The sequence below is a fragment of the Carcharhinus amblyrhynchos genome, chromosome 19, assembly GCF_965287045.1.
Source record: "Carcharhinus amblyrhynchos chromosome 19, sCarAmb.v2.hapA, whole genome shotgun sequence".
In the NCBI taxonomy this organism is placed as follows: Eukaryota; Metazoa; Chordata; class Chondrichthyes; order Carcharhiniformes; family Carcharhinidae; genus Carcharhinus; species Carcharhinus amblyrhynchos.
Genome location: NC_137342.1, coordinates 15,128,106 through 15,140,374, shown reverse-complemented (window position 1 = coordinate 15,140,374; position 12,269 = coordinate 15,128,106). Strand labels below are relative to the sequence as shown.

Genomic DNA, 12,269 nt, shown 5'->3' with positions numbered 1-12,269 from the left:
TCTGCTGGATTTCTTGCAATCCATTTTGTTTACTGGTTCCTTACTGAATGCATGTGGACATTTGTTAAGGGTCTTTATGATGCCTGTTGGGCAGATCTTCAACTTGTTTGATCAGTAATGAACATTGACCTAGAACCGTGGTATTGCAAGGTCCAAACATATAGGAAGAAGAGATCAATGTCGCAACCCTAGAGCTGCCCAACCAAAGCAAATAATTTCAAACACAGCTCAAGATCTGTTTAGAAAATCTTCACGCATCCAACTCAATTCCGGAGCAGTGAGATCAAATAAAATAAGTTATACTAGGCACCTGTGCCCAGAACTGGCTCAACAAAAATGATGTGATAGTAGGTGACCTACCAAAGCAGAAGAAATCAGCCTTCATTGCTTGGTAAAACGACCAGAGGTGTAGCAAGTCAAGATAAAACTTTCCAGCAACATACCGCTTGACAGCCAAAGTCAAATCTTGAAGATAAAGGACATGTAGTGGGAACCAGAAGCTTGAATTCTATAATTCCTGTTGTGCAAAAGGAACCATTCGGCCTGTCGGATCTGCAACTCTCTGAAAGACCACCTTACCCAAATCCATTCTCCTGCCCTATCACTTACCATGGCTAATTCATCTAACCTACACACCTTTGGACTGTGTAAGGAAACCGAAGCACCTGGAGGGAATTTGAACAGATACTAGGAGAAAGCATAAACTTACTCGAGGCCGGAATTGAACCCAGGTCACTGGCGCTTTGAGGCAGCAGTGCTATCTGCTATGCTACCATGCGGAAGATCAAATAATATGCTGAACGTCATGACATGCAAATCTTTTTTGAAGCCAAAAAGGTAAAATCTCCTTTGCTCGTACAATGCTGTTTCTCTTGAGGGTAGCAGTGTTATCTGTCAATGCCGGAAAAACAGTTTGACCAACTCCTCGACCATGCAATTCTGACATGCATTCTCCTGAATTGCCTATTTCCTCTAACTAAGGAAATCCTTCCAGAGAACCATTGACCAGGTCTTTATTCTTATGTCTGGCAACAATGTTGGGAATGCAGCAGAGACTCTTCATTACCTTCATCAACCTGACCAAAGCATTTGACAAAGTAAATCATAAAGCTGTGCTTGTGTTCTTGGGCCATTTGAGGAAAAAAATGACCACATTGCCTTTGACTACTCCTGCTTCTAAGAATTAACTTTAATATGTCATTGATCAGAGATGATTTGAAGATTTCAGGTTGCCTTGATTGCAGTTACAATACAAGAGCTAATGAGGTTTTTTCGCTGCAGAGAAGTTACCATAAATCTAACTTGCGAAGTATAAAAAAAATTATGGCATGATCCCAATGTCCTTAGCAACAAAATGCATTAAATTTATGTTTGATGCTTTGACTTGAAAGCACTTGATTGAATTTTTTTTGGATGGTGCTCATGTTCCACTGAGGCACCACAAGTAAGAACAAAGGGTGAAACACACATTTTTCATGGGTGTGGCAGCTGACTGGCTGACTATAATATGTATATTTGTTTCAGTGTTCATTTTGCATGCTAATGTGGATGTCTAGCTCAAATCAATTAATGTTTGATTTGATACATGGTAGCATGGAAGTATGTTGAATTGGAGCATATTAGTTAATATTGAAAATTTTTATTAAATTGTTTTGAACTTAAACATTTTAATATACTAAGTTGGTGATTAGATTGTCGTAGCTGAAGTGTTGGGCAAAAGTCTGCCATTATGCAATAATATTGGTATGCTCAATCAGATGAATGAAGAGCAGTTACTTTCCACGATCAAGTGGTTTACTTGATTTGATTTATTATTGCCACATGCATTGGGATGCAGTGAAAAAACATTGCTTCTTTGCACTACACAGACAAAACAAACCGTTCATAGAGTATGGGGGAGGGCGGAGGAAAGGAGCGGGTGCAGAATATAGTGTTGCAGTTACAACTAGGATATAGAAAACAGTCAGCTTAATATATGGTTGGTCCATTCAAAAGTCTGACAACAAAGAAGTGTCCTTGAGTCGGCTGGTAACTCTTATGAACGTAGCAGGTGCCTTACCAAGAGATCCAGAGAGGATGTTTTCTATGGTGGTAATGCTGAACCCTTTGATAGAAACATAAAAGATAGAAACAGGAATAGGCTATTTGGCTGTTCAAGCCTGCTCCGCCATTCATCATGATTAACGCTGATCATCTAACTCAGTCGCCTATTCCTGTTTTCTTCCCATACTCTTTGATCCTGTTCACCCTGAGTGCTAGATCTAGCCACCTCTCGAATTAATGTTTTGCTTGTGAAAAAGGCAAAACTAAAATTGTTGTCTATCATCACTTGCTAAAGATCATCTCCAAAATGACATGGCCTAGCTCCCAGTTTAAAATGCTGCATGGTGTTGTGTTTTGGCATTTTCCAGAAAACAAAATCACACTGAACTTCCCAGATTTATGTACTTACCATTCTGTTCTTAAAGCTGGTGAGCTTAGTTTGCTTTACTAGCTTTTTGCTATTTTTAAAAAGAACCTAGCCTCGAAGGAAAGAAATACTAAAGTGTGGAAAGTCAACATACGGTACCTTGCATTTCTGACATGTGGCAGCATGAACAATGTAAAAAGAAGCAGCTGAACATGCAACAACAATTTGCAAACTATAATTTTCCAATGGTGTCTGCAGGTTTTACATCAGGGAATTTGAATAAGATTTTCAGATCAAAGAGGCCAATTGCTTTCATACTGTCTACTGTCTCAGGCAATAAACCACACTCCAGTCCATTTAATGAAGGCAAAATTCAAGCATGTCTACAGTGTGTTTTACCTAAACATCAATTTGCTCTCATGGAATCAAGAAATGTATTGGATAACGCTAAACTCCAGGTAGATTAGCCTCCATGCTTACAGTAAAGTGTATTGAGTAGACTTTCAGGAAATTATCCTGCAAATGAAGCAAGTCTTCAGTCTCTTGTGAATAAAGATGCAAATGTAAATGGCATTGACATTACAAGTGTTACATGTGTAATTGCTCCTGACTGTCTATCTTCATACTGAGCCTGCAGATAGAATTTTTTGATATTGCTGTAAAGGTTGAAAGTGAAGACCAGGATGAAAAGCATGATCCTATTGTAACAAACACACTAAAAATGTGAAAACAGTGATAAAATGCAAATCACACGAGAGACTCTGCAATGATATTTGCTTCACTTTATTCACTATCACCATATATATTGCAAATGTTTCTGTTTAATGTGTTATGGAGCTGATTTAAAAACATGGAGCTTTGTATTGTAATGTTCAAACAAATATTCAGTATTTCATTTATGCTGTTAGTACATTTAGTTAAATACGAAGTGTTAGTGCTGCATGTGCAGCATTATTTAAACTGCTTTAATGAACCAATTTTTTCAATGTAATGTTGCAAAACATAACCTTGTACTAAACAAAAACAGAAAATGCTGGAAAATCTCAGTAGGTCTGATAGCATCTACAGGGAGAAAATGGAACCAGCATTTCGAGCCTAGGTGTAAATTTGTCACAGCTCTGGGAAGGGTCATACAGACTGGCAACATTGGCTTGATTTTGTCCCCACGGATGCTGTCAGACCTGCAGAGATCTTCCAGCATTTTCTGTTCTTGTTTCAGATTCCAGCATCCACTGCATTTTGCTTCTTACCTTGTAGTAAGAACATAAGAAATAGGAGGAGGAGTAGCCCATCTAGCCCTTTGAGCCTGCCCTGCCATTCAACAAGATCATGGCTGATCTGAAGTGGATCAGTTCCACTTTCCCGCTTTCTCCCTATAACCCTTAATTCCCTTGTCTGTCAGAAATCTATCTACCCGTGACTTAAATAAATTCAATGAGGTAGCCTCCACCACTTCAATGGGCAGAGAATTCCAGAGATTCACCACCCATTGAGTGAAGAAGTTCCTCCTCAACTCTGTTCTAAACTGCCCCACCCTTATTTTGAGGCTGTGCCCTCTAGTTCTGCTATTCTTTCTAAGCGGGAAGTATCTCTCTACCTCTACCCTATTTACCGCTTCATTATCTTGTAAGTCTCTATAAGATCCCCCCCCTCAGCCTTCTTAACTCTAATGAGTACAGACCCAGTCTATTCAATCTCTCTTCATAAACTAACCCCCTCATCTCCGGTATCAGCGTAGCGAACCTTCTTTGCACTCCCTCCAAGGCCAATATATCCTTTCTCAGATGTGGGGACCAAAACTGCACACAGTACTCCAGTTGCGGCCTCACCAGTGTCATGTACAGTTGCAGCAAGACCTCCCTGCTTTTATATTCTATCCCCCTCGCTACAAAGGCCAACATTCCATTTGCCTTGATCACTTAGTAAGTATGCTATTGAAGAAATACAAGAAGGAAAGAGTTCCTAATGGTCTCTACTTTGAAGTCTTTGAGGGAAGATTCAGTTGAAAGTTTTGATATGTCAGGAAAACAACATATTGGTATCTGTTTCCTCCTTCTCAACTTCATTGCACCAAAATTTCGAGTTCAGCATATTAGTTAATGAAAACATGAAATTTGACCTTTAGTGATACAGACATTATAACCTTCATTCGTAATCTGTTCACGTAGTTTTAAAGAAGGTTAAAAATCTGACGTCTTCATCTTGTCTTGTAGATGCTGCAGTGTCTGAAGCTGGGAGCTCTTTCTCGTACAACTGCAAGTACTCAAATGAATGTTCAGAGTTCTCGCTCTCATGCCATTTTTACAATACATTTATGTCAAGTGCGTGTCTGCATAAAAAATGATAATGTAAGTTTCTAATCTTTATGACATTGAGAATAACGGCAATAGTAATCCAAATTATTGTGATTGAAGAGCATTTTAAACCCTTTAGTTTAGGTCAATTGGAAATTGCATTTTTTTTTAAAATTTGATTTGAATTTGTGTGATTTTAATGTATTCCTCTATCAGTTTAACTAATTTTCTTTCTCATCTCACCAAGATTTCTATTGTTGGAGTAGTTTGTTTTTTTTCTTGTTCAGATGGTATTTGTGTTTTTCTTGCAAGGTGCATTTCACTTGAATTTTTGGGACTGACAAATAAGCACCTGGTTATTACCTTGTCCAGTATTCAGTGCATTAAAACCTGAAATTGATTCACTGCCCATTAACTGTATCACTTTAATTTTTGAAGAATTACAACGATTATATTGTCAAGTAATCGTCACTTGTCTAAGGGCCTTAATTACACATGATTAATGATTTATTGTCTAATTCAAGAAAAACAAGTATTTACATTTAATATTGTTTGGATAAATGTGTATACTTCATTGCTAAATATGCATGAATTAAAATGAAATGTGCATGGAGCCATTCAAAAGTTTACTTAATTGTTTTGAAAGTGATCTGATTGATCTTTGGAGCATGTTTTATAGGTAAATTTTGATATGGTCATTGTTATTTCAGGAAAATGTCTCAATTCCTACAACTTGCTGTTTTTAAGATGACATTGGGGGAAATGTAAATGCTGCAAATATAAAGAAAACTGCTGTAAATACACAGTTCAGTTCACTGTAAAGTGAAAAGACAACCCATATATTGCTGAAACATTGCAGTAATGGTTTCGCTTGTATTTGTGTGGAATTTTATCACCAGTTGACGCTTGTTCGTTATCTGGAACTAAAATTGTTAAATTTTGTTTTTAATGCAGGGTGAAGTCTTGGACAATAAAATAATTAGTGAATCAACAGAAATGGATGAGTTTGAAACCCTCACGGCCAAGTTCCATTTTGTTGACCTTGCAGGATCAGAAAGGCTAAAGCGCACAGGAGCAACTGGCGAGAGAGCGAAAGAAGGAATTTCGATTAACTGTGGTCTAGTGAGTACATGTTGAATAGTACTTTGTAGCAGTAAGGATTTTTGTGCAAGTTCAGCAAGATGATGTGTCCTTCCTACATAGCTTAAATTTTCTGCAGTAAATGCACTGGACTGTTGTAGGATAATGGATGTCCTGTGTGAAAGTATGTTGATCACTTGACATTTGTTGTATACTTTCAAAAAATGTCCACATTGTTTCAAAAAACAAATTTTAAACTCTTCCAAAGGATTGTGGAAAAATCCCAAAATATGTTGATAGCTGTAAATCTGCATTTTGTGAAGGGGGATGTGTGCATAATTTTTTCTGTGCCCCTTCTGTAATGATATATTGCTTTTAATTTCTTCAAAGTGCTACATATAGTAATTTTTGCAGAACCTTTTAACACAATGAACAAAATTGCTTCACAGGAGCTTTATAAAACAAAGTGCGACACCAAACCACATGAGATATTTGGTCAGCTGATCAGAGGTAGGTTTTGAGGAGGCAAGTAACAGGGGTTGTGAGCTGTAGGGAGGGTATTTCAGAGATTGAGGCCTATCAACTGAAAGTAAACTATCAGTGTGGGGCAAATATTGATTTGGTGATTCTCAAGACCAGAGTGAGAAGAGTGCAAATATATCTCGGGCTGTGGAGTTGGAGGACATTGCAGAGATTCGGGACAAGGCCATGGAAGGATTTGAAAATGAGAATTTTAAAAACATTGCTTGGTTGTAGGCCAGAAAGATAGGAGCAGTAGGGGAATAGAATTTGCTGTGATTTAAGATGGGATGACTCCAAGTTTATGAAGGTTAGAGTGAGGAAGACAAGCCAGGAGTGTGCTCCAATTGTAGAGTTTAGAGGTAATGAAGGCATGAATGAGGATTTCAGCAGCAGATAAGCTGAGATTGGCAAAATCAACCAATTTGTTACCAGGAATAGGTGGTCTTGGTGATGGCACTAATTTAAGTCCTGCCTGGGAGATGCACGGAGTCAGTAGTTTGGGAATATAATTTGGAGTGGGGATTGAATTCAATAGCTTCAGTCTTCAATATTTAATTAGAGGAAATTTCTGCTGGCCTTGCAGTGAATTTCACATGAACAGGCCAATTTGGCAACAGCGGATGGATTGAGAGAAGTGGTGGTGAGGTAGAGGTGGGTTTTTTCATCAGACATGTGAAAACTAACACTGCTTTTTGGTAACGTTGCCTAGAGGCAGCACATAGATGGGAAACTTGCAGTAGCCAAGGCTTGCTCCAGTGCATCAATGTGTTACGTTTTGAAATAATTAAGCCTTTGAAGGCAAGCGTCATGTTCAATTTTTGCACAGTAAGGTCCCATTAGACATCATTGAAAAGAATAAATCAATATGGTGTTGGTTGAGGGTGGAATGCTGGCCAGGACACTTGAAGAATACAACTATTCTTCCAAAGAAGAGCCACAGGATCTGTTGCATCCATCTGAACAGGTGGATACCAGCTTTAGAAAAGTATTCCCTTCTCTGTCGTCCGAGATTGTGCTCAAATCCTGTATTCGGGATTGAAGTTAAAAGTGCAGCAACTAAAATTGACATTGTTTAAAGTGCTCAGTTTAATTACATTTTAGAATTGTCATCAGATTCCTAAAAGTTGTGATTGTTTTCAAGGGAATAGCATCCTCTAGTGGCATCTCATGAAGTCTACATGTTGAACGGGTCAGGAAAGTGGGTGTGTGTGGTAATGGCAGATATTCTGTAGCATTGCCTGGTGTTTTTGAAATTACACAGCATTATTACTGTGAAATACTACAGGAGGTGAACTGTAATGCAGGAGTATGACACCATTTATCATTTTAAAATAGCTTATTCTCTGACTTGCTTTGACTTGTGGTAAATCTAATCACCAAAGATGCAATAAGCTTTTTCATATAGAAGATAGCACTGAGGATTGGGTTGGGAGGGATCAGTGTCCTCTAAGGAGGAAACAATAGGTTTGGAATATAGTGCAGAACAATAGGAATGGCAAGGAAGTGGGATTAATTATATGGAAATGAGAAATTGTCCAAGAACTGATCAGTGGAATTGCAACAAGATGTGTTGCATGATAATAAATCCAGGTGATTAAACAAATAAGCGGCAAGTCAAAGCAAGTAAAATGCCAGTAAATACACAAAGGAGCAGATGGCCTGAAATTTACGGAGATGGAGTGTTCAAGTTTTGCAGAAGACCAGTGCACTCTGTGACCACACGCTCATGCACCTTAGAAGGAACATTACCTCAATCCTGCCTACCCAGTTCTCTTGCGTCCTCTGACCTAGTTCTCTATGTCCCCTTTCTCAATGCAGACCCAGTTTAATGCTGATTGCCTTTTTTTTTTAAGCCATTCTGGATCCTCTGGCCATGCTTCAGATTTGTATCATTCACGTATCAGAGTATCATAGAACCCTACAGTGCAGAAGGAGGCCCTTTGGCCCGTCAAACCTGCACCGACCACAATCCCACCCAGGCCCTACCCCCATATCCTTACACATTTTACCTGCTAATCCCTCTAACCAATGCATCTCAGGACACTAAGGAGCAATTTTAGCAAGGCCAATCAACCTAACCCGCACATCTTTGGACTGTGGGAGGAAACTGGAGCACCCGGAGGAAACCCATGCAGACACGAGGAGAATGTGCAAACTCCACACAGACAGTGACCCGAGCCAGGAATCAAACCCAGGTCCCTGGAGCTGTGAAGCAACAGTGCTAACCACTGTGCTACCGTGCGTGTTTGCACTTGGCTGATTTATTTTACTTTCTTAAGCAGAGGTGGTACATTACTTTTTTTTTGCATAACTTCTGGTGCTAGTAGGTTAAGGAGCTCAGAAGATTACAGAGCATTTAAGTAAAAAAATTGATTTCCAGCTCCGTGTTTAGGCACAAACTTTGGGGTTACACTTGGGAGGCAGCGGGGTGGGAATAGTGTGCGCAAAACAAATAAAGCTGATGAGTATGAGAGGTGTACTAGGAGCAGGGATGGCAGGGACTGAGAGATTGAGGAGAGGGGTGAAGGCAATGAATCTGATAATGGATTGAGAGCGAAATGGATGATAAACTGGCAGTTTATCGTGCAGCAGTGAAGGAGTTGCAAATGTAAGTCGACAAGTTACTGCTGTTATTTTAACTAGTCTTGATAAGGATGGGTTGCAGTGGTGGGAATGGAACTTAGCAAAAGAATCAAGATCGATGGTGAAGAAGTGATTTGAAGATGGGAAATAAGCCAGAGGCCTGCAAGCCAAGTTTTCGCTTCATTTAGCGCAGGAGAAAACAACCTGTGTCCTTGGCAGCTTCACCCCAGCTTTACCAGTGAAAAGTATATCAGACAAAACACTGCAGGGACAGAAGTGGAAATTTGAAACAATGAGCAGGGGAGGTGAGACACAAACATGAAACAAAAAGACTGTGCAATCTGATTTGCTCACCACAGGACATCCAATAGTGTCTCGGATAATATACTGCTCAACAACATCTGATTCTTAGTTCAGTTCAAAAGCTTTGACAGACTGTTCATACCACTTGAGACCTTAACACCTGGCAACCTTTTAATTATCTGACAACTTCATTATTGTTTATACTCTGTCACCATATAGGAGATGGATTCCTGTAATTTGGACCACTGAAATGTTTATGGCCAATGAGCAACAATAGGTTGTGAAGAACATCCACTCTGCATTTGTCTTCTATGGCACAGTCACATTTATCACTTTATTCATTCACAGGATGTAGGCATTCTAGCCAGGCCATAATTTGTTGCTCATCCAGTGGCACCGTAGTTAGCACTGTTGTCTCACTGCTAATCACTGGGTTCAATTCCTGGCTTAGGTCACTGTCTATGTGGAGCCTGCATGTTTTCCCCATGTCTGTATGGGTTTCCTCTGGGTCCTCTGGTTTCCTCCCATAGTCTGAAAGATGTGCTGGTTAGGTGCATTGGCCATGCTAAATTCTCCCTCGGTGTAACTGAACAGGTGCTGGAATGTGGCGACTAGGGGATTTTCATAGTAACTTGATTGCAGTGTTAATGTAAGCTTACTTGTGACACTAATAAATCAGCTTAAACTTAATTGCCTTTGAGGTGGTGGTGAGCCACTTCCTTGAACTGCTACTGGTTATGCCCACAGTATTTTTTGAAAGGATTATGTTTAAATACATTTACATACCAAAAAATGGAGTCCACTCCACTCCATTTCAAAAGATTGGCGCTGTTAACCATTGTAATCTGCCTCCAGTCCGTAAGAAAACGGGCTTCTTGGCTCAACTTGATTCAAGAAGGGATCCAAAGTGTACCTGTCTTCTGCAACACCCCCATCCCATCTCCACAGTTCTTTTCAGGCCACGTGGAAACTGTAATGAGAAAGTTAGAAAATAATCTGGGGTTTTTCTTTGCAGTATTTGCTCTGATACTGGGTTAACTCCCTGACTCTCATTTAAGTAGTGCAATGGGATTCGCCTCATTCCACCCATTTAAACAGATAAGACTAAGTTGGCACCTCTGACTGTGGAACAGTTCCTCAGTACTGTATCAACCTACATTTTGCACCCATGTATATAGTAGGGTTTGAAATCAGCACCTTTCTGATTGAAGTGTCATTGCTAAGACTAGATTAAGCTCACCAATTGTATTTATAACTGCTTGTATGCTTTCAGCTTGCAATTCCCTTCTCTGACCCTATTTGTTGTTTTTGTTCTTAGTAAACAAGTATATAGCGCAAATCTGGCTTATATCTACTCCAAAAGTAGATCACATTGTCATAAGTAAGAATATTCAAAGTAAACATAATGGTAAATTATTGGATTTGGCAGTTTAAATTAAAATCTTAATTTTATTTAAAATTTTGCTTTCTAGCTGGCACTTGGAAATGTCATCAGTGCACTTGGGGATAAAAGTAAGCGAGTCACTCATGTACCTTATCGAGACTCAAAATTAACACGATTGCTGCAGGATTCCTTGGGAGGCAATAGGTAAGTACCCTGAATTATTATCAAATTGATAGAATTTTCTGCTGAGAGTCTTTTTTCACAATGGAAGTTTTTGAATGCAGATTTATACTGTTGGGTACTTAATTTATAAGATGAGGGTAGAATATTTGTTGAAATTGAAGTGCTAGAAAACACAATACTTGTTTATTTTGAGTACCAAGTTTCAGTTGCTTCCACAATACTTCAGAGTGTTGCAATCAAGAGTGATGATGATTGGGCCACTGTCTGAATGTTTTGCTTTTAATAAAAGCATTCTTTAAGTTCTGTAATCAAATTCTCCAGCAAGTAGATACACAACCATAGCTGGGGTTTCATCTTTTTAAAAAATAATCTTCAGTGCAGATTTCATATTAAGCAGATATCATCCAGGGAACAGGGATTTTGAACTTATGATGAGGAATCTTTAGTATTGCAACAAAAGCATCAGAGACTCAGCTTACCAGACATTTATTTGTTCAGTCCTGGATTATGCAAGTTGTGTGCTGGATCTTAAAACGGTGAGAGAGAAGATGACATGCTGCATGATTCTATGTCAGACAGTGTGGGACATGCACCAGTGTCACATATTTGATCAAAGATTTGGAATAGGAATCACTACAGCATTTGAGGGAGAAAAGTTATCATATTCTTTAAGATATTAATAAGAATTGGAAGGGGGGTGTGGGTGGTGTGAGTTCTTTGTGGAATCTCACCTGGGTTCATAGCTGTACTCCGGACAAACAGGAATGAGTGACTTGATACCAAGCAATGTAGGAAAACAATGTCTTTGTTCCATGTGTATGAAAGACAACTTGACTTGCATACTATACGTCAGTGACTCCTTTGACTGCACTTCCTCTTGAGGTCTCGAGTGGCTGACTAATTCACTGCAAATGCAGCAACAAATCCTGGAAGTGTGACCTTTTAAGCCAAAAATCTAACTCCGTTCCAGTTTTTTTGAGGCTTTGTGTGATTTCCTCAAAATAAGGGTCTGGCAAACATGAGTCCTTATCAATCTCACAGACACTGCAAGGCTTCGTAGACTTTGCAATATTAAAGTTTTTAATGCATCTTTTGATGGTACCTCCCATCCATCATCAGGTTCTATGTCGATCAATCAAATTCTATCTCCCTATTCCACACCATAATTGATCAGCTCGCATGTAAGGCTATTCATTGTCCTGGCTTGTTGTTAAAGGGTCATCAAATGCAGTTGAAAAAAAACTTCTGAAACAAAATTCAACTTTCATTTTAATCAGGAAAACATAGGTGTAGACCAAATACCAGCTATGAATAGCAAGTATGAAAAATGAGATCTTGATTAAGAACCTCTACATTTAACCATATCACTACTGATTTGATTGAAGTTTATTTATTAGTGTCACCAGTAGGCTTACATTAACACTGCAATTAAGTTACTGTGAAAATCCCCTAGTTGCCACACTCCAGTGCCTGTTCATAGAACATTTCAGTACAGTACAGGCCCTTCAGC

General features: G+C 39.1%; 1 protein-coding gene across 2 annotated transcripts in view; it reads left to right on the top strand.

Annotated features, from left to right (window-relative positions):
- Nucleotides 1-12,269, top strand: part of kif21a (kinesin family member 21A) — a 153,813-nt gene that overhangs the window by 46,397 nt on the left and 95,147 nt on the right. For both annotated transcript variants that reach the window (XM_080207281.1, XM_080207282.1), the window contains exons 5-7: nucleotides 4,624-4,758; nucleotides 5,659-5,826; nucleotides 10,665-10,780. In XM_080207281.1, coding sequence (XP_080063407.1) covers nucleotides 4,624-4,758; nucleotides 5,659-5,826; nucleotides 10,665-10,780 — 419 coding nt within the window. The remainder of the gene's footprint in view (nucleotides 1-4,623; nucleotides 4,759-5,658; nucleotides 5,827-10,664; nucleotides 10,781-12,269) is intronic.